This window comes from Lissotriton vulgaris, chromosome 7, assembly GCF_964263255.1.
Source record: "Lissotriton vulgaris chromosome 7, aLisVul1.2, whole genome shotgun sequence".
In the NCBI taxonomy this organism is placed as follows: Eukaryota; Metazoa; Chordata; class Amphibia; order Caudata; family Salamandridae; genus Lissotriton; species Lissotriton vulgaris.
In genome coordinates this window covers 544,432,873-544,459,290 of record NC_141695.1, presented here as the reverse complement: position 1 = coordinate 544,459,290, position 26,418 = coordinate 544,432,873, and the positions used below count along the sequence as shown (strand labels likewise).

General features: G+C 44.2%; 1 protein-coding gene across 1 annotated transcript in view; it reads left to right on the top strand.

The window, feature by feature from the left end:
• USP43 (ubiquitin specific peptidase 43) overlaps positions 1-26,418 on the top strand; it is a 929,425-nt gene that overhangs the window by 123,492 nt on the left and 779,515 nt on the right. The window contains 1 exon segment of the mRNA XM_086930623.1: positions 19,358-19,495. Coding sequence (XP_086786749.1) covers positions 19,358-19,495 — 138 coding nt within the window.

The window sequence follows — 26,418 nt, the reverse complement described above, 5'->3', positions numbered from 1 at the left end:
CGGAAACATTGATTGTGCCCGAGTGTGAAGTTGACGCTGGGAATGCCTGTCCGGCAGGATTTAAAATCTGGCAAAGGCCTAGGGCTAGTGGAAGCGGGGGTGGGGTGGGTGTAATTTTTAGAGGCATGCTGGATTTGCACGTCCTTGAGCTTGATGCATGTGATGGCTGTCAACTATTTGGATTCTTGATCAAGAATGCACAAAGACATCTCCTAACAGGCATTATTTGCTATAGACTCCCTGGGGTCTTTACCACAACCCAGCAGTTGTCACTGCTGGAACTGTTTACCAACATGGCTGATACACGTAACCAACTGGTAATCCTTGGAGACTTTAACCTTTGGCTGAATGGCACCATGAACTTAGGCCTCTATAATCTGACTCGTTCATGTGAGGGCCTTGGCCTTTCCCAGCGAGTCTCCCAGGCCACTCATATAGGGGGCCATCGGTTGGACTTGATTTTCTCCGAGACCAACCTTCTCACGGTGGGGGATGTTTTACCCATGGCCTGGACTGACCATTCTTTGATAAAAAAAAATTCTGAAGTCCGGCACCTCGGCTACTAGGACATCTAGCCTTGTGAGGGAATATGCGAGCAGAGATTGGAAGTCCCTTGGCCGGAAAAAGGGTGAGACTCCTGTGTTCAGGGTTGATGAGTGTTTCTCCCTGGATGTGCAGATTGAAGCGAACTACGCCGCTCTCTGCTCAAAGATTGTCTCGGTTTTGGACTCCACTGCTCCTTTAAAACTTCATAGGAGCAGGGGAGACCTTCATCTCCCTGGTTTACGGACAGCCTAAACAACCAGAGGCTGGATTGTAGGCAAGCGGAAAGGAAGTGGAGACAGGCATATTTGGACAGGGATAGACTGGCATGGAAGATAAAGCGGACAGAATACAAGAAAGAGATCCATAGAGCTAAAGCATTGTAGTATTCCAAAAAGATTACCGATGCCCCGAACAGCTCCAGCAGTATTTTTTTATATTCTGAATAGCCTTATCAGCCCGGACTGTGTTAAGAATGAGATCTCCCCCTCCCAGGAACTGTGTGAGAATCTAGATGGGTTCTTCCAGGATAAAATTAACAAGATCATTGATGACTTTGGGGTGGATCGGCAACAATCCAGAGTTAACATCCCAGACTCCCCGGTATTGGCTGAGTGTGATAGACCTCTGAAGCAGGGCTCAGTCACCACTCCTTCCCATCATTACAATCTTGGGGTTGCCCGTGAACAGGGAGGAGTTCAGTCCCTTCTGGAATTCCCGCACCTGACTGCAGATGAGTTTAGGGGAATGGCCTCTGTTGTCACATCTGGGTCTCCACTTGATCCGCTCCCATTGAAAATTTGGAAGGAGTTTGAGGTTGAGCTTTTTCCCACGCTCCGGCTTGTTTGTAACCAGTCGCTCTCCACTGGAGTGGTTCATTCGCAATAGAAGAGGGCGGTGGTGAGCCCTTTACTGAAAAAGCTCACCCTTGACCCTAAGTGCTTGAACTTTAGACCCATCTCGCTTCTACCGTATCCAGCTAAAATTGTAGAGCGGGTGGTGGCAGGCACTCTTTCTAGACACCTTGAGCAACACAAGCTCTTGAGGAAGTGGAGTTTGGCTTTCGGCCAGCTCATGGTACCGAGACGGCCTTGGTGACCGTGTTGGATGAGCTTCGCTGGTGAGCAGATGGGGGTCAGGCAGGTGTGTTGATCCTGCTGGACCTGTCTGCCGCCTTCGATACGGTGAACCATGCCATCCTGCTAGACAGGCTGAGAGGTGGGGGTTGCTGGTAGGGCCCTGGGGTGGTTTGAGTCCTTCCTCCAGAATAGAGAACAAGCTGTGGCCCTCCCTCCCTTCCAATCCACCTTCTCTACCATCTTGCATGGCGTTCCCCAAGGCTCAGCAGTCAGTCCGGTGCTGTTTAATATCTATATGAGGCCCTTAGTTGCGATCATCAAAAAATAGAACATCGAAATTGTCAACTACTCTGATGATACACAGCTGATTCTTTCCCTCGAGGGAGATAACTCAATCTCCCTAGAAGAATTTCACAACTGTCTGCGAGACATGGCGGGGTGGTTGAAGGCCAACTCACTGCAATTCAATGCAGAGAAAACGGAGGTGTTATACTGCCCTAGGCCTAGGGTGCAAACTCTCCTACCCTGTAACTTTTGGCCTGGGAATTTTTCTTCAGCGCCACAGCCAGGGAAGGTAGTGTGTAACCTAGGTGTTATGTTTAACAATGAGCTTTCCTTGGAGGTGAAGGTATCAAAACTAGTAGCTGGCTGTCTACTTATTATCAGACTTCTGAGAAAAATCCTTACTCTATTACCGCCTCCTGCCCGGGTTGAGGTGGTACGTTGCACTGTGCTCAGCAGGTTAGAATATTGTAATGCTTTGTTGCTGGATTCTCCAAGCTATCTTATGGATAGACTCCAGAGAATGCAGTCTGCGGCGGCTAAACTAGCGCTGGGGTGGCCGACAAGAGCTTCTTCCTCTAAGCCCTCGGCCCAGCTACACTGGCTCCTGGTGAGACCGAGGGTACAATTTAAGTCTCTCTGTCTGACCTTTAAGGCCCTGCATGATTTAGGTCCTGTTGGCCTACAAAGGAAATTTAGGTGGTATGCTCCTGCCCGCAGTCTCCGATCCTCCTCTGCTAGGTTGGTGACAATACCTCGGTTTAAAAAAACCAAAGCAGGAGGAAGATCGTTTGGCGTAGCCGCGGCGAAACTGTGGAATGCCCTTCCGGCTGAGCTTAGACACATTTCCGATCTCCTCCTGTTTAGGAGGAGATTGAAAACACTACTCTTCCCGAAATTTTAGTCTGCTGCCAGCTGCCTTCGCTGTTATGAGTCTGCCATAAGCATGGGCGGAAAATCCGTTTCGCTCGCAGATTTTGCGGATTTTCGGTAAATTCGCAATCCGCGAGATTCGCGAATCTCCCGCCAAATCCGCGAGCAGCGGATTTTATAGCTTGCTCGCACTGTTCGCGTGAGTTTGCGGCTTCCCAGTACAACTTCGCGCCCCGCGAATAAGCGCAAAATTGCAGAAATACGATCTTGGCAAAACTGAAACTACTTACCAGGTTCAAAAGTTCAGGCTCATCATTAGTAGCCATTTCCTGTAGTGCTTCCTGAGGGGCCCCTCCAGAGTTCAGTTGCCAGTTGCAACTATTATGTGACCCTGCTCTGAACCTCAGAATAGTTACACATATGCCACAAAGGTCCTGAATTACAGCTAAGGGAGACAAGCAGGAGCCAGGCTGGAAGTTCAAATCCATTAATCAGCCCCTAATTCATTATTGTCAGTTGGGGTAGGGCAGGTGTTGTAACTAATTTTGCAACAATGAAAGCACTTAGCAAGTGCAAAAGATCACTAATCAGGAAGCACTAAGGAAGCAGGTGCCAGCTAAAAAAATATTCTGTGACACATTAATCAGCCCCAAATTAATTCAGGTCACTTGAGGCAGGGAAGGTGTGCTTGCGTTGCCACAATAATGTACACTGACTGGACAACCAGAGGGTGCTGTGATGAAACAGAGGGTGGCATGGGTGGGCCAGAGGGTGGCATGAGTAGTCAGAGAGTGGCTGTGATGAAGAAGAGTGTCCCAAACAGGCTGGACACGTAGAAACAACAAGTTCGCGAAACTTGCGACCCGACAGGTAAGTTCGCGTTTTGCGAAATTGTACAAAACCCTCGCGAACTGGCAAAAACCTGCGCGAACACACAAAAAAAATCCGCAAATTCGCGAGAATTCGCGGATTTTGCGGATTGCGAGTTCGCAAATCCGCAAAATTCGCGAACGCGAGATTCGCAAAATTCGCCCATGCTTAGTCTGCCAGCGCCAGGATGCCTTTTCTAGGTGATAGATGCGCTTTACAAATGTAATAACATTAAAAAAAATTAAAATTAGTATTATTATTATACTGAGACAATGGCATTGCAGCACTTGTAGTAAAACGTGTATTCGCCAACTTTACTTAGCTTTCTCCTAAATTTGCATTTCTCGCAGTTAGTGTTTTAATTCAGGTGTTGCCCACACTTTCATGGTATAGCTTTGCTCACTCCCTAGCTGGGGCAGAATCCTGCCAGTCTAAGGTTGTCAGGTAGGCACCCTCTACCTTAGGAGAAGGACAATGCAGTGCTAAATTTGAGCCAGTGGTTTTCAGTGCTCTGCTCTGGCACTTAATTCCCAACACCGGACCTAATGACAGTCCACCACATGGTGGCACTGTCTGTCTAATTTTGAGGGAGAGCCCTATAAAAGTGTTTATTAATTCAACATACATTAAAAATTAATAATACCTGTAGCTAAGGTCATTCTTATAGTTTTGGGTGACCTGGAATAGTCTGAATTTTGATACCTGTAGGAGTGCCATGGTTAGTACATGTGTAGGTACCGTCATTGGAAGGGCTGGCAGGGACAATGAGTGATGCACGCTGCAGTGACCTCCTGAAAATGGCCATGGTGCATACTTTATTTTTTTTTTAACTAATTAACCTCTGGTTCTATTTAGACCTGTCCCGGATTAGCTCACCCTTCCACACTCGTGTTTCCTCTCCCAATGCATCAATCACTACTTCCTCAAAATTGTTTATCATAGCTCCCAACTCACCCAGTTCTGTTCATGAGCAGCTTATCAGGCCCAGATTTTCGCTTTCCATTCTTGGATCCATAGTCCTTATTTTACAGTGGCAAAAGCAGGGCCACAAGTCACAGAATGCTATATAAATCTTGGACAGGATGAGCTGCCCACACATGGACTTGGCAAACCTGAGCTCTTATTTTTACTCTCAGAAACCTTAGCCGCTGTCAGAGGTGGCCTTACTCACAGGACCCATCCTACTGCGCCACCCCCACTTTCCTTGACATGTTGGTTGGTGCTGATACCAGACACACTCATTTAACTGTCGTGGGCTGGATGACACTTGATAACATGACCAACGCTCTGTTTGGAAATCTCAGTATGTCTCATGTTTAAAGGCATAGACCAGACATGCCAACGTCTAAAAACAAGCATTTACAATGCAATGGTCTCGGCCTTGTTAAAGTTAGAGCTATTGGCATTGCTCATGACATTATTTTTATTTGTTTTGTTTTTAAAACCTAAATAAATGGCATTGTCATTTACAATGCCAGTAGCTTAATCGCTCGCAAATGCAAGACCTATTGCATTTGCACCCACACAGTCATTCACATAGAGCCACCCACATACACACTGAGACAACCACACACACACACACACAAAGAGCACACACACACACAGAGCCACACACACACACACAGGGAGCCACACACACAGAGAGCCACACACACACCCACACCTCTCTGCCCAGTAACGCCCCAGGGAACAGAGGCACAAAAACCGGATCACAAGCAGGTAACAGAGGCACAAGCAGGGAACAGAGGCACAGAGGCACGAAAACCGGACCACGAGCAGGGCACAGAGGCACGAAAACCGGACCACGAGCAGGGCACAGAGGCACGAAAACCAGATCACAAGCAGGGCACAGAGGCACAAAAACCGGATCATGCACAACTAACGAGGGGGGAGGGGGTTAGGAGAGCAAGCACAACGAACGAGGGGCAGGGGCAGGAGGCACAGAGGCATGAAAACCGGATCACAAGCGGGGCACAGAGGCACAAAAACAGTATCAAGCAGGGAACAGAGGCACAAGCAGGGAACAGAGGCAAAAGCAGGGAACAGAGGCACAGAGGCACGAAAACGGGAACACGAACAGGGCACAGAGGCATGAAAACCAGATCACGAAAACCGGACCACAAACAGGGCACAGAGGCACAAAAACCGGATCAAAAGCAGGGCACAGAATCACAAAAACCGGATCAAGCATAACGAACGAGGGGGCAGGGGCAGGAGAGCAAGCACAACGAACGAGGGGGGGGGGGGGCAGAGCAAGCACAACGAACAAGAGGGCAGGGGCAGGAGAACAAGCACAACGAACGAGGGGGCAGGGGAGCAAGCACAGCGAGGGGGCAGACGCACAACGAGGGGCAAGAACACGGGCACAATCAGTGAAGAGAGGCAAGAAAAGTGAGCACTCACCGGAGGACTCTGCAGCTTCTCGACTTCTTCCAGCGGATGTCGGTCAGAAATGGCTTCAGGAAAGCAAAGCCATTTTCGCATTCGGGGGCGTGGTTTTCTTTCTCTCCTCTTCCCATTGGCTGGAAGGTAAAATTCAAGCCAATGGGAATAGGAGAGAAAGAAAAAAGAAAGTTAAAAACACACCCCCGAATCGCAAAAAGACGAGGCTTGAACGGAGTGACGCCCCTCTCCTCCAATGGCTGGCCTCAGTTTAGGAAGCCAGCCAGTAGAGAAGAGGGGCGTGTTCAAGCCCCCACACTGTAAACAGAAGATCTCTCCCTGCGACTGCGCAAGCGCAGCCTATGCAAGTATCGATCTAAAAATGTCAGAGTGCAAGGTGGGGCGGAGCTTGGTGTCAAGCACAGCCCAAGGCACTTCTGCCCATCAACAGCCTCCCGACTAAATAAATAAAGAATACAAAAGATTCCAAGCATGCCCTCAATGTCCAGGAGAGGTTTCTCACCCACTAATGTGCATCGGCTGTGCAGGACCTCCAAACACGACTTGGACACATACTTGGTAAAAGGGTTTCCAGCTCATCTCCAGGAGACTGTGAAGAGAGGCGAGGTCTCAGGTCACGTGGTGGTACCATGTGTGTTGGAAGCTTTGTAGAAACTGAGAATTTGTTGGGGTACCTGCATTACAGCTATATTCTATGTTGGCTCATCACTCATTACAAGTATGATTGTAAACGTAGTCTTTTATCAGACATCGTAACACATTGCACAAAGGTCAATGTTAATTAGCTTGGCTCATTTTCTCTTGTAGGTTGGGTCCACATTTTGATCCTGATGAAGACCCTTTTTAAAACAGTATTTGTAGGGTTGAAAAGCGGCAACTGCCCTAGAGTACTGATATGAATTATGATACTGCACGTTCTGTACTGTTAGCCTGAGTCGTGTTCTTGAAAATATTCATTTGTATCAGCCCGAGTATTGTATATATGCTTTGTATATAGCACCAGCGCACATCCTTTCACGTACGTCACGATTCATTTTCACTGTGCCATCTTCTTTGAGCACCTATTATATGCTGCAATGTGTCTTGTTCATACTAAAATAATGACTATAGAGTGAATAAATGTAACTGTATATCCGCAATGCAATTGATGTTAATATCTGATTAGCCAAGGCACTTTAAGCTTTTAACTTCCTGTGAAGGAGCCATTGTGCTTTGTATCATTGATCGGCCCACGTCTCGAGGTATACAGGGTTGCACCATAATATTTTGCCTATGTTAACTGAGGAGGCCGCACTCGTCATTGGTCTCCAGCTTCATACTTGTTCTGAGGGTTTAGATGCTATGATATACTGATTTGTAAAGCGCATAGCTACCCGAAGGCTTCCCTTCACTGAGTGAGTCACAGATGCACTAACAGACTTAACCTAGACTAGGGGCCAGATTAGATATATATATAGTTTTATTTCTCAAGTCAGCCAGCATTGAGTTCCAAAGCTTGAGTTTCTTTCAGCCCATCTGGTCCATTGAATTCATGGGGCTTTTTGTAGTTGTGTATTAGAGGATCTTAAGGTCCTTGAAGGAGTGTTGGGTATGAGGAGGCCCTTTCTGGTTTATTCCTCTAGATAAGCCATGTTTTGTAGCGTTGCGTGCTACTGATTGTTCACAATAGTGTGCTCTTGTAAAGCGCTCAGATACCAGATACCTTCGAGTAAAGTTCGCACTATAAAAAAAACGACCTAAAAAAAATAAAATATATTCTGTTTTCCTAAGCGGATGAAAGTTTGAGAGGGGAGAAAAGAAACCCATTTACATTTTCATTGAAAGTGTCCTAATAATCTGTTTTGTATGGTGCTTGCTGTCACCATCACACAATTTAGTGGCTTTGTAAATAAAAGGTGTTCCTATTATCCTACTCACTAGTACTCATTTTATCAACATTGGAAGAATGAAAAGCTGAGTCTGCCCCAATGGCATCTTAACCTACGACATAAATGTTACACAGAGATGCCTGCAGAAGGCACAATTACCATATAAATTATCCTAGAGGCTTCTACTAAGCAAATGTGTAAAAATAATACATATTCCAAATCTGATATTTTGTCCATGTGGATGTTCAAAGTATGATTGGTATTTTTGCTCTACGTTTAAATTATTTATTGAAAAAGGCCGACCAACATGAAACTAGGTTCAAAATCACGAGAATAACATCTTTAAAGTAGGCCCGGGTACAATTTAAATTGCTATAATTCATGTATTTCAGGAATTTCATGTTACACTTGTTACATGAAAATTCAGAAATTACGCCATTACACTTTATGAAATGAAGTACCAATCTCAATGAATTTATGGGAGATGCGTCAGATTCAGCAATGATATACTGCAAACGCACACCAGAATGCGAGTGGCTTTTGTTTAGTGTGTTTTGTTGTTTTTGCACCATGGTTTTAGCACGAAAAGTTCCTTCGGGTGAAAAACTGACAAGAGGGTTTCATTTTGTTGTAAAGTATAGCATGGAGTGACGGATTTACAGTTCTCTTAATTTTGCCAGAATTTAGGACCTATTACACACAAGCAAACTACTTAAATTTCGCACACTCCATGTTTAAAGTTAACTCGAGAGAAAAGAGCATATCCCTTTTTAGTGCCAAATAGCACTCACAAGGAAATATTGCTGAGAGGCAGAACTATAGGCTGGGTGGGCCAATAATAACAAACCCTGCTCTCTCTTCCCCGTTTATTGTTTTCCTCAATTTACTTCTGGTCTCCGCCCTTTATTATACTCTAATCGTCCTCATTTCTCCTCTTCTCCTTTTAATTTCTTTCTCTTTTCTTCCTTCATGTCTGTCCTCTACTTTTTCCTTTCTTACTTGGCACTTAACTTTCTTCTGATTGAGGTGACTGGAAATGATTAATGCAATGTACAAAACTAACCCCCTACCATGACAGATCTGTGCTTTCTTTGTCCACCCTCCTCTCGGCACCCCCAGCTCCCCCTCTCCTACGCTCTGTTCTTGGTTCTTTTATTCACTCTAGCTTTCATTGCACATGTCGTGTGCAGTCGCTGCAAGTTGCCAACACGTCCTCTGGCATGGCTCCCTCCCCATCTCCCTTGTCAATTCATTGCATGACTTCCCTGCATCGCATTGGTCGACCAGGGATGCCGATAAAGGCTCCATTATTGCGCCTCTGCAGGTATATCTATGAAGAGAACTCTTTTGTAATGGCGGACAATTAGCTTTCAGCAGATCTCCTTTGTTGTCACGCCACGCGGTGCATAAAGATTTGTTCACAATTGAGACATTGTGCGTTTATCTCACGCCACATTAGAGAGCCAATCGGGGTCCATCGCATGCAGTATGCCGTCGCATAATGGTCTTTATTAATCCTATAATTTCTGATATGCTTTTCTGTAGATTTGCAACATCATAGCACTGTAAATCAAAGACTCTATCAACCAGTCCAGTGGCTCATATTTTGTCCCGCCTTGGAATGATGAAAGGCTGAGTTGGGTCACTCACTATGCGAGTGAATGAACTTCATCAGATGCGACATAAATCTTCACTGAATCAACCCACTGAGCTGCCCCGCCAGCTTTCTGTACACAGGGCCCCCCACTGGGCTATCATTATGTCATCGCATGATATACACACTGGGCCAGATAATTGAAATGTGCAGTGGTGCAAAGCAAGGAGAAATTGTGCATTTTTTTATATCGTTTCTTGCTTACCTAGCAGGGAATGGAAGAAAAGGGATGTGCTCCATTAAATAGTACTTAGGGAAAGATGTCTCTAACAAGGCAAATAAATGAGCAGCCTGAATGACAGTGCTTACACTACAAAGTATGCAGCAACTATTTTTATTGGCTTTTAAAACGTGTAAGATGTAATTAAATGAAATCCGCAATTAGTCTATTATTTTTCTTTTTGCAAAAGAAACCTCAATAAAGCAAAATCATTCTGCTCTTAAAATAAAATTCATTCATGGATAATTTTTTCTTTGTTTGAAACACATTCACCAGAACAAGGCTGTGTAGTCAAATAATTTTCATATTTGTTTGCAAAGGCTTCAAACTCCTTTTCCTCCCTATTACAAAAGAAAGCATCAAGCTAATGCAAAGAAGCATTTATCTTTTTCGCCAATGAAGCAAGTTCTGGATTTTAATTTAGCAAGCAAAGGCATTCTAGGAGTTGTAGTTCTGGTTCACTTTGGTTGGTCCACTGAAATATGATAGCAAAAATGATAGCAGTGTAAAATGAAAGCCCAGTACTGGAGCATTGTGTTCTTGGTCGCCTGGTGGCATCAGGTAACAGTTACCACTGGTTCTGTAATCTTACGTGAATGTTCAAGGTATAATGATTTACTCTTCTCTGCAGCGCTGCTTCTCACAGGTTTCTCGCAACTGTTTCTCTTGACATTCCTCATGCATGCACACGTTCTGTTTGGTTTCCTGTTCCTACCGCGCCCACTTTGAACATGGCTCTCTTGCTCCTGTTTTATGTGGCAGTTGTCTCCCCTGCAACAGCCCTCCCACCCACTGCCCCCTAGTTCCCGCTTAATATCCCTGATAAGAGTGGTCAGTACTCTTAGTCTTACTCATTCGAATCTATGGGCCTGATTGTGTCTTTGGTGGTCGCCCGCCAGCTTATGAGTTTCCTCGTTGTCTGGCGAGTGGGCGGCGCGGCGGTCCCATTGCGGTGCCTATTGAAAAGGCACCTCAATGGGAGAGCCGAAGGCCGTTCCTGCACGGCATGGACTGCGCAGTCCATCCCATGCAGGAAAAGGGGTGGATGCAGACAGAGGGGCACAACATGTGTCCCCCTGCATGCATCCCTGCGCACAGGGGCAACAGGGGGCCCTGTAGGCTCACTGCCATAAAGTCTGGGGGTGAGAAAACTAGTAATATGCTTGGCAGTGCCGCAGTGGCACCGCCAAGCTTAATGCTTCCCCAGACTGCTGCAAACCCGTTTGGAATTGCGAATCCCTGGTGGTTTACGGCAGTCCCAAAATGGTCCGACCGCCGTACTTGTAATACGGCAGTCAGAATGCTAGTACAGCGGTTCCCGCCTAACTCTGAATCAGACCCTAAGTCATTACAAGCCGCCAACCTTCAATACCCACACTCTATGCTCTGATGCAATATTCATTAGTCTCAGACCTACTCATCCTTGTAACATTCATTACAACCCGTTCATCCTCCCTTGCTTCTAGGGTTTTGACTGGGTTCGAAAGTACAGGAGAATGCAGGGAATACCAGCTCATTTATGGCACCCAGAGCAGGGTGGGCGGAGCTTACATTTTCGCATTTCAGCATTTTTGAAGTTTCATATCACAGAATACGATTAGCCCTGAAATCCTTTCCAAGATGGAGGCAACTCTGTCTAATATATTGCATTGTTCCTAATCCAATATAGACTAAGTTAGTATTTGAGGTGTAAGATAGGTAGCTATAAAGCAATTCTGTTTTAGGTTTCATTGTAGTGCAACCACACTTGAAAAAAATTCCTGGCTATTGTCCTTAGCTTCTGGACCATTTCATTTCAAGTCTTTAATTTAATCTGTTACAGGACAGTCACATATTACATAGACTTTGTTGAGTCTATAGATTCAAGACTATTTCCTTTAAGCTCCATCACTGAACACTTAAGAGATGTTTCCTGGATTATTGAGCCAGGTTTTTAATTTAAAAATTGCCCACAATGCATATTGTTTCTACCTTCTTTCCTACCTTGTTTTATTTTTTTTGGGTTTTTTTCGGAGTCACGTCAGGGGACGCTATCATGGGGGAAGAAGCAATCACCCCTCTCTTTGGCAAATAAAAGCTAAATACCCTGCTCTGATCCCGCACCACAGTGATGTTCTAACATCTCAGTGTGTATTCATTACTGTTTATTTGATAGTGGTAGTTATATGTGCCACCAACAGATGCTCTGATGACTTTATGTACAAAAGCCAATAATTCAATATGTAAGGGGTTCCTTGTATCTCTGAGGCTTGCTTCGGTGTTTTTCCGCTGTATATTACTCATTGCCTGCTCTTTCATTATTTCTTCCAAAAGTTTCTAGGCTCTTGCTCAGAGGCGTGCAAAGTAAGAATGTTGAAACCCAAGTGGACCAAATGGACACTTGGATATTAATGCCAGTAAGATTGCTAAATCGGTATATCCTATTACCTTGAGCTACACAGCTCAGACTGTGTTGGGATCCATCTGGCACAGCCTTTTATCTGATAATTGAACACTCACGGGACACACAAGAAGTAGTTCAAAGTGGGTCTCGTTACAGGATAGCTCATACAGTATAGTGAAGTTATACATGTTGCCAGGGTACATATATGTGGAGTAATATATAGAAAATCTATACTTACTTACCTTTCCATATCCTGTCCTTGGATATTGTCTTCATGATATTTGGTGCCATTGATGTTCCTGCCTGGATTCTCCGGGGGCACACCGTATATTTGGGTTATTTCTGACCATCTAATGCCATTGAGAACCTTCCCACCAAAAACTGCAAAACAAAAATTGAAAAGAATTCCGATACGGTCGTTGTTACTCTGTTCTTAAGTCAAACATCAGTTGCCAATACTGCTCTGTCCATGTACACTATTCTAAATAAACCAGGTAATAACTAAAATAATCTTCGATTTGATAAATTCCAATGGAGAGTTGTTAAAAAAACGACTAGGGATGGAGTAAGACAGGAAGCAGTCGTTGTTTCTAAAATGCTGAAGCCCCACATATCTTCCTTAGGTAAAAGAGTAATGTTAGTCATGGAAAGATAAATTGAGTCCATCGTACATAAAGAGTAGTCCTGCTGCTGGTGGTTATATTATATAAGGCAAAAATAGTTTCCTTATGTATTTGTTAGCTTCGGGCCTGGAAAGAGCAGAAGGAAGTACAAACTGGAAAATGTAAATGATGGCACAAACATTGGCTCATGGAAGGGCAACACGCTCTGTTAAAGTGCTACGACTAGAACTGGACTTGAATGGAGACCACATTCATTCATATCATACGCCATCTTGTTTTGCACAGTGGTTGCATCCAAACACTGATACCCAAACTTCTATCCTCTTGCAAATTTACGGGAAAGTGATCTATTGTTAAGAGCAGATTGCATCTAAAGTACAGAAATCTGTTCTCTCTCAATTAATCAATCAAGGTTTATAAAGCACGACTACTCACCCGTGAGGGTTTCAAGGCACTGGAAGGGGGGTGCTGATTTGTCTGGGCACTGGGGTTCATTCGAAAAGCCACTTCTTGAGATCCTTCCTGAATTTGGTCAGTGACTGGACTTGCCTGAGGTGGAGGGCAGAGTGTTCCAGGTCTTGGCGGCAAGGTAGGAGAAGGATCTTTATCCGGTTCTGGTCTTGTGAATCTGTGGGAGAGCGGCCAGTGCCAGTTGGGCAGAGCAGAGATGTCTGGTGGGTATGTGGAATGAGAGGTGATGGTTCAGATATGCTGGTCCTGCGTCTTGGAGGGCTTTTTATCTAATGGATCTCTAAACCATATGTGAACATGTCATGCTTTTATTGTCATCTCAAAAACCTGTTTAAAACTTTGTTCATCTCACCAGGCAGTGAACTTTACAAAATGCTGGACTATTTTTCAACTAATAAATTATAGGCTAAACTTGGTGCATTTGTGGGTCAGGCGCTATTGTAATTGATGATCGGCACAATCTGCAACACTACTTAAATTGTACCCATTAGTAAAATCTTGAAGGAGATGTATGTTGTGTAGAATTTCACCACAAGCAATCTGTGCGTTTACATCTTTTAATGGATTATCACAAAGAAAATAGTGCTTGACATTACTATGTCTATAAAACCTAAGTAATAAAGACCACTTATACGCAGATTGCATCATGCACTGCAGTGCAAATCTGTCATCTCTCTTGTGCTCAATTTGTAAAACAATAAGTGCCGGGCCGAAAGTTTTGCTCAGAAGCCTGCAGCTGGCACTATTGAATGTTGGCATGCTGAATAGTAAACATGGTTTTCCTAATTCCACCTCCTGTCTCATTAATCTACCACCATAAGCTCCCTGCCACTATAGCTTGTGAATGCAGATTCCTGCTTTCTCTTTTTGTTAGGATTTTCAGCCTTTCTCTTCCTCCTTCTTTCCCCTTCTGTGTTTTTCACACTGCTGTTCTGGGTCGACATCTGAGGTGTAAAAATAAGTGCCGGTATCCAAACATGAGTCCCCACCTGCAACCACTGGCTCAAATTAAGCACTGATGATCTCCCCTTAGAAACATTAAAAGTAACTAGGGTCTTAGGCTAAGACCCCTCTCAAACTTGTGCAATATCAAATACTTTCAGAAAGAACGCGTACCATAAATATGAACCATAAAGTCACTTTAACATTGAGTCATAGTGCCCTCCAGGGGACTGGTCCAAAGCCCATGAATACAGAAGCCCAAGATCTCCTCAAATATTTGTAATTGATCATTAATTTTTATAAATTATGTGCTCATGTGATGCCATTGCTATCATCATAGCCTCTCTCTCTCCATTTGTCAGGCGTCGGATAATATTAGTGACTCAAAAGGCAGATCCATGCTACTCCTAGGGCGGAGTCCAACCACCTTTTCTTATTATTGTTCAGTCCATCAATATCTCATGTGTCATGAGGTAGTACTAGTTTCAATAGCCCCGGTATAAGTAGCCCACTTGCCTCTGTCAGATGGTGCCAGATAGAGCTCCAATAGGCCAGTAGGGTCAGATAGGATCAAAGAATATGCAGCCTGTCTTCGCAGTGGTGGCTGGCACTGATCGGGGTGGCGGGTGGTTGGGAGGATGTGGGGGGGAAAGGGCTAAAGAAAAAAGTAAACTTACCTCCTTGCCATGTCTCTCCTCCATCGTCCCACTGCGTCTCTCCTGGTCGGAACAGGAAGCCCCCAGGCACCCCTAAGCCAATTACAATGCTGCGTTGTGCTTGGTCTGAGTACCGTGGTTCAGCACTCAGCCAGGGACTTGGAGTCTGGGCATGTTCTCCACCCAAAGTGTAAGGCAGCCTGGGTCGGGCATATGCTAAGTGCTGATGACTGTTTGGCCTGCCCGAGATGGCCGGCCAAACATTCATGCATACTTGGAGCAGGAGGGGGGTTGGGGAGGAGTGGTGGGCACTCTGAGAGCAGAGCAGCCCCACAAAACTGCAGAGGCAGGAACATATAAAATGATAATGAGTTATCATTCTGTTTTCCCTTTATTTGCATTGCTGAAGGCATTGGGGCGATGATCCTCTGCCTTAGCGGAGGAACCGCCACTGTGTCTCCACCATATTATTGCAACTCCAACAGTTGCCATTGATGGTTTGGTAAGTAGGAAGCCTCCAGGCATTGATCACCTCACCGCCAAATTTTATAAAGCATTCAAACGTTTATGTGCCATGACTGGCATTCCTTAATCAGGAGGCTATAGAGCAGGGGTCTCCAAACCGGTCCTGGAGGGCCGGATCCATGCCAGATTTTTTAAATAACTACATGTATCTCAATGGGGATATCCAAAAAATCTGGCATGGATCCGGCCCTCCAGGACCGGTTTGGAGACCGTGTCATTACGGCTCCACTAAAGCCAGGTATTGATGGAACTTCCATTGCGCTGGTGTGACAGTTCTGTCCGAACTTGAGGATCATACTTAATAGAGAAAAATCACAAATAATATTAGCCAACTATGACCTGGTACTTACCAAATTGTGCAACTAGGTGAAGAGGTGTATAACATTGCCACTGTCTATGGAAAGCAGGATTCCACTTTTATAAATCTGAGGAGGACGAGCATCTTAATGTCTGTTCATAGTATCCTAGCCCCATTGAGCCAGACTCTTTGTCTCCAATTAAAAACCACACTGACCAGACTAGTCTAAGCAGGGCGAAATCCAAGACCCGGATAGGAGACACTCCCATTGCCTTTTAATCAGGGTGGCGTCACGGTCCCAGACATGGAGCAGTGCTATAATGCAGCACAGTCACTCAGTGTTGCATTTTGGTAAACCCCAACGCGCAGCCCTCCTCATTCCTGTAGAGGGGGACCAAGATCTAATGGGGACAATTTTGCACTTGTATAACCACTATTCTTCTGAAACTGGTGTACTCTATCTAAGCTGTCCGATGGTCTGCCTGGTCGATATGGCACATGGCTGATCAGGCCAGCCTTGAACAATTCTATTCACCATATATTCCCCCTTCAACAATCCATCTCCCCTATCCCCTTCCCTGCTGAAGCTTGACAGGGGTGTGACAAATAGTTTGAAGGGCGCAGGCCCATTGAGGGTAGGGCAACCTTTTTTAATAGATGGGAGTTTCCTTGCGCTTCATCATTTTAGAAGAGACAAAGTCCTTACACCCCTCCATATATTTGAATATAAGCTCTTACTACATGCAACGTCATCAACAGGGGTCAGCTTCCCTGACAAGCCACTAGAGCCCCCCCCCTTTTTACCCACTCATTCAAATAACAGAAGGAAGAGGCTGGGTCTCTACACTATACAAGATGTACGCAGAGCTCTGCACCCAAACGCACAGACCATAGAGCCTTGGAAAGATGGAGACTTGACATTGCACCTGAAATTAGCTTAGATGTATGGAAATACTGCTTCTCTCAAGCCAAGGCATCAGCTGCTTCCTTCTACATTTCCTAAGACTATACTGTTCTCCACAATCTCTGCAGAGAACTGCAAAATGCCCCAGATTTCTATATCACCGTGCTGTTTTTTTTTTTTAATCACTGAGCTCAGAAGTTCCCTACAGCCAGAAATGATAAAGACATTGCTCCTACCATAGAAGACACCATTGTTGAGCTTAGTGCAGATGCCGACTGAACTCCATTGTAATGTTGCCTGCTGTCGCCTCTCCATTGGGCTGCTATTGCTGTGTTCTCATTTCTTATACTCGTGCACATTTTCTACGAGTAAATGGGGGTCAGTATGTTCAATCTATTAAGATGTGGCAGTGTTTGTCTCTTCCACTGTGCTGGCTGCCTTGTGCTAATGCAAACCACCTTGACCCATAGAGCAGGGTTGTCCGCATGATGTCAAGCATACGTTTTGTACTGGAAGGGTTCCAAATACTAATCTTTGACATAGATTAACATGTTTCCCTTCCAGTGCAGCACATATGCAAAGTTTTCTCAAACCTTATGCCTGCCTTAAGGAGGCGTACATTTTTGGTGCAAATCCCCGTTTACCAATGTTAGTTGATAGGATCTGCATCAAAACCTGTGGCTGGTTGCATGGGAACACCCATGTACCACCATTGTATGCCACCTTGATGGAAAGTATCACGAAATACTTTCCTATAGGACAACCTTCCAACAAAAGACAGAATTTGCATTGGAATGTAAATCCCAATTCAACACTTTGTGCTGGGTTTGCATCACTTTTGCAATGGAAACCCGGTGCAAAGTTTAATAAATCTCCCTTACATTTATTAGTCCTGCAGATTTGTCTGCATGTATATCACACCGTATAACAAAACGGGGTGAAAGGGTCTCAGGGAAGTTTGAAGTCTCAATCAGACTATGTCCCCTCCTGACTAACATGAAATACTGTAAAAAACCTGAGAGTCTAAAAGTGAACTAAATGTGTTCTCACAAGTGAAACAACCAATGTCCAGTCCTAGGTAGCAGAGGAAGAATCCCTGTAAGCTATTTAAGCAAGAGTGCATATGCCAACGCACATAGTCACCAGCAACTGTAGGTGTATCCCCATAAAGATGGATTCCCATCAAAGTTTTGTAATGATCTATTTTATCATTTGGTCATCCAAGGTAGGGATGGTAAGTCTCTAGATCATGGAGACGTAATCCAAACCCTCCGTGAGGGATAAACCTCTAGAGTTGCTCGAGGACCATATGTTTGATCAGAAAAGGGGAACTAGTGCAGTGCAGAAAGGAGTGAGTGAGAATAAAATGAATAGAAAAAGGCAACAAAACAACTTTAATAGCTGCCAGTGTCTTTCAGATTAAAACCAAGAACAGCGCAATAATAGCAGTTCCAACAAATAGCTGCTGAGGGGCCGACATGTTTCAGCCAAACGGGTATAAACTCCTAAGGCTTCCCCCAGACTCGGATCCAGATTCGAGGCAACGACGGAGAGCGCGTGGCCTCCTCTATCCTGAGCCTGGTCCAGGTGAGGTGAGGTCCTATCCCCTGTTAATTTAGGTGAACAATACACCAAGTAACATGGAGGAATAGCTGTGTATATCCTTTATGGTTTTTCACTTTCTTTCATTTATTAGTTGTGTTTGTATACTCTTGTATATCACATTTTGCAGTCGCAAGACCTATTTAGAACAGAGGCCCTGAAGAAAGCCTTAGGAGTTTATACTCGTTTGGCTGAAACATGTCGGCCCCTCAGCAGCTATTTGTTGGAACTGCTATTATTGCGCTGTTCTTGGTTTTAATCTGAAAGACACTGGCAGCTATTAAAGTTGTTTTGTTGCCTTTTTCTATTCATTTTAATCTCACTCACTTCTTTCTGCACTGCACTAGTTCCCCTTTTCTGATCACATATGGTCCTCGAGCAACTCTAGAGGGTTATCCCTCACGGAGGGTTTGGATTACGTCTCCATGATCTAGAGACCTACCATCCCTACCTTGGATGACCAAATGATAAAATAGATCATTACAAAACTTTGATGGGAATCCATCTTTATGGGGATACACCTACAGTTGCTGGTGACTATGTGCGTTGGCATATGCACTCCTGCTTAAATAGCTTAGAGGGATTCTTCCTCTGCTACCTAGGACTGGACATTGGTTGTTTCACTTGTGAGAACACATTTAGTTCACTTTTAGACTCTCAGGTTTTTTTTACAGTATTTCATGTATATCACACCGGCCAGTTCTGCACAGGCTGAAATACATGATCATTGGGCTGCATCTTTGAATACTCTCTTTCTCGTTGTCAAAGTCATGTTTGAAGTGACACTGCCTTAAAATTACAGCAGTATTTGTTTCTGCTGTGAATTATCAAAGCAAAATGGGGGTTGTGTCTTGATGAAATGTGCATTCTCACAGCTTGAGTTTATCTATACAGTCTCTCTGATCTGATCAAGAGCTGTCTGCTTCGTTGTGCAGCTAATCTGGGGTCCTACTGAAGTCTAACTATACACTTGTAACAAAGAGATTGTGGCAGATGTCAAGGATTAACAAAGTCTCACCATGACGAGATAGAATATTATACAGTCGAATGATCACATATGCTTATCAGATCTGTTATCATCTATAGTATACTTTTCCCATGATGTTGATTTGCAAACACTAAAAGACTGGCTGTTTTTGTTTTGTCTTCCAAACATTACAGAGCACGGTTTCCAAATTTGGGCCACAGTTCCGTGGAAACTCACAGCACGATGCCCTGGAGTTCCTGCTATGGCTGCTGGATCGAGTACATGAAGACCTCAACTCTTCTGCTAGTCAGAAGACAAGAGCTTCTGCAAAGGTAATCTAATTTCTTGACATAGTAGAGTTGGTGCTTATTTGACAGTTGTTGGTTTAGGGATAAATTGAGAGATTTTACTTTGACAAATTGGAGTCCTTTGAGAGTGCCATGGCAATGCTTGATGTCTGACTGACACTTCCCATGTCCAACCAACTTTTTAGCGGCAACCTGCCTGTTGAAATGCAAGAGATTTTCTCCAGAGGCCAATCTAATATGCACAAAATGGAAGCCAATGCACTATTACTTCTGCTACTGCAAAACTGTGGTCCAGCAGGACAGTTTGGCCACAAGGTCTAGCCTATGAGATGTTGCAGTATAAATACCTGACAGAGTTTTAAGATGCGATCAAGATGTCTAGTCAAAGAGAGAACCATGATTGAGTTCAGCCACTAAATCCACGTTTTTTTAGGTCTTGCCTATAGACAAAGTTAGCTGTCTTGCCAACCTTGTGCAGTAAAATAACATTTATAAATCCATACATAAATGTGTTTGTCTTGAGCCTTCGTCATCCTTTGGTCTATTAAGCTGTCGTTTGCATTTTGCTTCCACCCTCCACAGACTACAGCATGAAACAATGGGCCAGTTCACTTCAGCAATTGCCAGTGCACTGTGATTGATGGCATTTTTCCAGTGTACATTTAATTAAAAAGAAGTGAATTTCAGTGGCAAGGCTTGGGGGATAAAATCTTACCTTACCGGTTCTCTTTTGTATCTATATATGTATGCAGTGATTCTATTGCTTGAATCTATCCAAAAAGCAGCCGAGCACTGTATAGTGTCAAAGACAAATGGAGGAATTATAGGAGAGGTGTCCAGGTTATGGACGGTTATGTATTGTAATGTAGTGTTCTTTAAAGAGACGTGCATTCAACTCTTTCCATAATTGGAGCAATGTTGAAGTACTGATGGATAAAATACGGGGTTGCTGTTACACACCCTGGGTGCATAAATGTAAAAGGCTTTTCTTTATGCTTTATTTTTATCCTTTTATTAGTCATCATTGTGTACTTGGTCTATGTCTTTTAGTTACATTATTTCAAACCCAATATTACTTTTTCTTTATGCCAGTAAGAATCCTTGTTCGTGTGATGTGCATTAAAACTAAAACCTATCCAGTAGGAAGCCCCTGTACTGTTCTATTAAAAGTATATGCAATGGGTAAACTTTTTAGGTTTCGACCTGGCGAGGGGCACAAAGTGCCCCTCCCAGTTTGAAAACTTTTGTTTTCAGTAGGGATGTTCAGACCGCCTCTGTTTCCAATTGGCTAGCTCCATAAATGGAGACTAGCCATTGGGAGACAGAGGCTGTCAATCACGCTTTCTCGGGAAAACGCGATTCGGGGGCGTTTCTCGGGCTTTTTTTAAGTCCCGCCCCTTTGTCCCGGGCCGCGCTGTGATTGGCTGCCGGCCCGGGACACCCCCGTGACGTCAGCCAATCACAGCACGGCCCGGGACCTGACTTGTTTCTTATTGTAACCATGCGGCGGTGGGCGGAGTTGTTTTTGTTTTTTTCGGCGCCATGTTGCTCTCATTCTGCGGCCGACCGACGTTGGAGGAAGTCCAGGTGGGTGAGTGCTTGTTTATAATTACTGTGGAGTGAAAACTCTTTAAAACATTTTTTTACATTTTTTTCGTTTTCTAAAAATGTTCTTGTTTTCTAAACTCTGGACTGTTGTATCTTTGTTCCTAGCACTGGTGTTGAGCATGGGCCACCACTTCTGTCTGTTTAGTGCTTATCCATTAGACATTGAGTCTGAAAATATTTGTCTGAAAATATTTGTGTGTACCATCTTAGCTGACTAGAGTGGTGACAATGAAAAATGGTAGAGATAATCCATCAGTAACGATCATGATATAACATCTTGCTGTATTTCTACCACAAGTTTTATATTCTTATTGAACGACTTAATTCACAAGCCTGTTCGGGGGAGTGTTACAGAGTTCATTCTCCTTTCCCAATCTACGATGGCAGCTATTGCGGACGACTTGGATGTCGTAGTCACGTGACTTCTACGTTCACGCCACGTTACGTGATGCATCAGAGTCTGTTTATCCCGGTTGCGATTACAGAGACTGCGGCCGGATGATTGAAAGCGCACCGGGTTTGAGGTTGCGGTAAGAGTATGGTTGTGAGCTTAGGAAGTGAGCATGAAGTTGTGTGAGTACGGAGAGTTCTAAGTGATTTCAATAAACGAATGCGTTTTTTACGCATTTAAAGAATGACAATTAGACTTGATAATTGTTAACGTTGTATGTAGCGAAATGGTGAGACCTCCTCGGAGATAAGGGATGTGAGAGATCCTTGTTATGTTGTTCTTTCATTACATTTGTACACGCTCTCACTCACGGGACACATGTTCTAATGCACGCTCTGTGTTTCACGTTCCATAGCACATGGAACGTGAAGCAAGAGCAGTTGGTCAGATCTTGCTGTAACTTCGTACTGTCGAGTTGGATGTATTGTACCTGCTTCTTTATTATATAGTAAACTCATCTACTTTATCACAAATATTGAAGAGTGATAATTCAACAATTGGCGATGATCGGATGCGAACCATTCATGGACTGTAAAAAAAACCAGCACTGGCGTTGCCAATAGGTTCCGCATTTGGAAAGTTGGAGCTATTGGTTTTGTAAATGACATTTTATATTTATATATCGTTATTGGCATTGTTAATAACAATATATAAATATACAATGTCATTTACAAAGCCAATAGCTCCAACTTTCCAATTCGAAACCTATTGGCAACGCCAGTGCTTGTTTTATTTAATTTTTAATTGCAAGTATATAGACACCCTGTATTGAGGGCACCATGTTTTCATTCTTTATGTATTTTTTATTTTTGTGGCACATACTTTCAATACAAAAAAAAGAGACTATCTCACTTGTTTGCCAAGGCAAGACCTATTAGTTTTTTTCAGTGCTGCTTCTTACATTCCTTCCACCTTGTACTTCTTTTCTTTCTTCCCATTTATTTTCATGGTAGTTTTCTTCAAGTGCTTCTCTTTATCTCGTTACCTTTATTGGCATGATATTGCCACATTGTGCTGTAATACTAGTAAGCTAGGCCGCAAGATTTCACTTAGATATTTTATGAACTGGCCTAATGAGACCAGAGTACTCTGAGTACAGCAACTCTAGTGGGCAAGGTGATATAATGTCTCATAGATTACAGTAGCTCATTTAGGCCAGTACATGTGATATTCCATATAGTGGATATTCCATTTAGTGCAGCAGCTCCATTAGCCCTGTTATCCTGCTATTTCAAGCAGTACATTAGGCCAGTCCCCATGATATCTCACAGAGCACAGTAAGCAGGGCATGTAGGCCAGTTAACATGACAACTAATATATTGCAGTGTGGCCAGTGAGTTCACGTGACATCTCTTCAGGGGACAGTACTTCCCTCAATGAAGACTCCATCATGTACAGGAGAAAGTAAGAAAGTGGGGGGTCAGGGAACCTAAAGCACCCATGGCAATTTTGCCAGAGCGATCCATACTCCCTGGGGTGGGGAGGATGGTGGGTGCAAGCGTGAAGCACAGCTGCTTAACAAAACCTCCCTCCCGCACTGCTGTTTTTTTATTACTGGGGGCGGATATTGCAGCATTGTTGCAAAACTGGACCCCAGTAACAAAACTGGGCCCTGCCCTTCTAGCCTCCCGGGCAAACGCCGGAGGCCCACTACAGCCCTGGCCACAGGCCCTGGTGGTTGCACTCGTGCACCTCACTTTAGGATTAGAACGTTGTCCCGGGCTCAGTTACGGGAAAAGCCTGTTATTAGTAGTTTTCAAAAGCCGGGTCGTTGGTGTTTGCCTCATCTCTCTCAGCGGAGGTATCCTATCCCTCGAGTGTGCTATGCAGAACACAACTCACTGGGCAGGAGGCTTCATCTGGGGACTTACTGGGGATCTTACATAAATCAGCTGTAATCCCAGCACAGGTGGTAAGGGAGCCTTTCTCTGACATTGGGCTGCAAAACCATAAAAAAGATTTATGCTAAGTATGCAACCTTGAGAATATTTTTTAGCTGCAGAAAGTTCATGCCAGGGTCGACCTGTCAAATAGATGTGGTTTACACTGCTTAACAGGAAAAGCTAACCGATCCATAAACACGAATGGGCACTGGGGACCTGGGTAGGAAACCACTCTGAAGTTAGGGCTGTAGACGAAGTGCCCACACATCACGCATGCCTGTGATTTGTTAAGATTTGTGCCTGATTTCATATTTCTTTTGGCACAAAATGGGAGTCTGTGATTGCTTAGAGCAATTGTATTTTAATGCATCGTAGCATTTGGTAAAGCACTTCCTACGTCTAGCCTGACCCGAAGGACTGTTCTGGGTGGTATGGTTGGAAGCCGGTATGTTCCAGCGCCTTGAGAGGCTCACCAGTGATTTGCCATGCTTTATAAATCCCTGATTGATTGGTTGATTTCTAGTATGGTATATGTGGAAAGCATTGGGTGTCGCATGTAGAGGTCAAAACGGAGCATTAGAATTGTGGGAAGCTCGTACCTGCAGTAAGAAAGAGGGAAGATACGTCTAAGGTACTTCAAAGCCCCTAGTTAAATAATAAATAATTATATTGAATTATCCTTTCTATGATCTTTTTCTTTTAAGGAATTTCTATCCTTCACCCGGAAACCTTTTTTTTTGTTTTTTTTTTTTTGTTTAATGTCCTTTCTTATTCATAAGACTACATACAACCTATTCGGGCCATTGCCCTTCTTGCACTTCTCAGATAAAGAATAATTCCTGCAGTCATCTAATTGGTATAACAAGCTTCTAAAATGCAACAACAAACCTATTTTGGGAAAAATTGGGAGTGAAAACTGTTTGATTTTTGTACATCAGCTTATCTCAAATTAATTCCTTCATTACATTTCATAAAGCACAACTACTCTTTAATTTGCCAAAATAATATAATAGTAAATGTAATTATTTAATACATGCTATTGCCAAAACTTTACCTACGCTTTCATCACATACTCCTGCCCTAGTTTATAACCAAGGCCGGACTGGCCATAGTGGGTACCGGGCAATCCCCGGGTGCACCGCACGGGTGGGGGCCGGTTTTGGGCCCCTGGGGGCCGTTTTTGTTACAGGGCCGTGCCAAATCGGCCCTGTACCAAAATCGGCCAAAAACCAAACCGGCAAAGAGCTTGGCGGAACCTCCAAGCCCCCCAGATTGGGGAGGGAGCAAGGGGGGGGAGGGGATTAGCACTTTGCCAGGGCCGGTTGTGGTTCCCAGTCCGGCCCTGTCTATAACCTCCAGATCACTTCCCTACTTTCCGCATCTCACCACTTCTATCTAAAAAACATTTTACTAAACTCCAGGATTACATAGGTAAATTGGAAGTTGAATTACAATGGGATAAAGGGCTCCAAACCACCTGGCCTACTATACTTTGGGATACAATTTGGCTGAAACTGCGAAAAACATTGTGATCTGCAAACACAACTGAAACTCTATTCTGTGTCTATAATTGGCTTAGGATTACCCCAGTCACCTTAAGGAAGAGGAATTATGAGCCTTCATCAACCTGTTGGACATGTAATTCCACTTGTGCAGATGTATACAATGTTATTTTCTCTTGTCCTTCTACCCACCAATTTTGGCTGAAAGTTTGGGCCCAAATTAATTCTATTTTTCACACTAATGTCCCCCTTTCATTTTAAATATTTTTGTAGGCCATCTTTCAGAAGACTGGCACAATTGTAGAAAGTTGTTCTATTTGACGTATTAATTGCAGTTGCTTCTCAGAAAATCACTAAACATTGGACAATCTCCTCAAACCTCTCTTTTCAAGCCTGGTGGTATTGTGTCTGCTATAATCCTAAACTCGATAGACCATATGCCACTCCCATTTCACTTGTTGTTAAGAGACATTATTTGGTCACCGTTACTGTATTTTTAGACACCTCTGCACGGAACTCTACTTCTCAACATCCTTTAATGGAAAAAGTTCCTAGTCCTCCAGGAAGTTTTGTTTCTGACTTATTTATTGTATGCTTGTAATATTGCATGATGATATGTGTAAACCGACTATATATTCCTACACCTATTTCTCACTCTCATAACCTCTTCTTCACTGACCACTATCATCACACTCCTTAGTTTTATTTCTCTTCTATTCTTACCTTTATTTCATGGTTATCTATATGCAACTTATGCTGCTTATTTAATGTTATACGTACTTGCAGTGTTCTTTTTATTATCCTTATGTTGAAGATGTATACTATGATTGTTTAGTACTTGTTGCAAATTCTTGCAAATAAATTATTCTTTAAACTAAACCTGAATAGTGACTAAACATGGGGCTTGCATGAGCCTGGCAGGGCCAGAGACCCTCTTGGGAAAGTGACGAAGAGCCTGGCAAGCTGGTGCCTCAAAGGCTGGTGGGGTTGCTACAGACATAGACTGTGGTTGCTACAGACCTAGGCTATGGGTCCTACAAACAGGCTGTGGGTGCTACAGACAGAGGCTGTGGGTGCTGCAGACAGAGGCTGTGGGTGCTGCAGACAGAGGCTGTGGGTGCTGCAGACAGAAGCTGTGGGTGCTGCAGACAGAAGCTGTGGGTGCTGCAGACAGAGGCTGTGGGTGCTGCAGACAGAGGCTGTGGGTGCTACGGACAGAGGCTATGGGTGCTATAAACAGGCTGTGGGTGCTACAGACCGAGGCTGTGGGTGCTGCAGACCGAGGCTGTGGGTGCTGCAGAAAGAGGCTGTGGGTGCTGCAGACAGAAGCTGTGGGTGCTGCAGACAGAAGCTGTGGGTGCTGCAGACAGAGGCTGTGGGTGCTGCAGACAGAGGCTGTGGGTGCTACGGACAGAGGCTATGGGTGCTATAAACAGGCTGTGGGTGCTGCAGACCGAGGCTGTGGGTGCTGCAGACCGAGGCTGTGGGTGCTGCAGAAAGAGG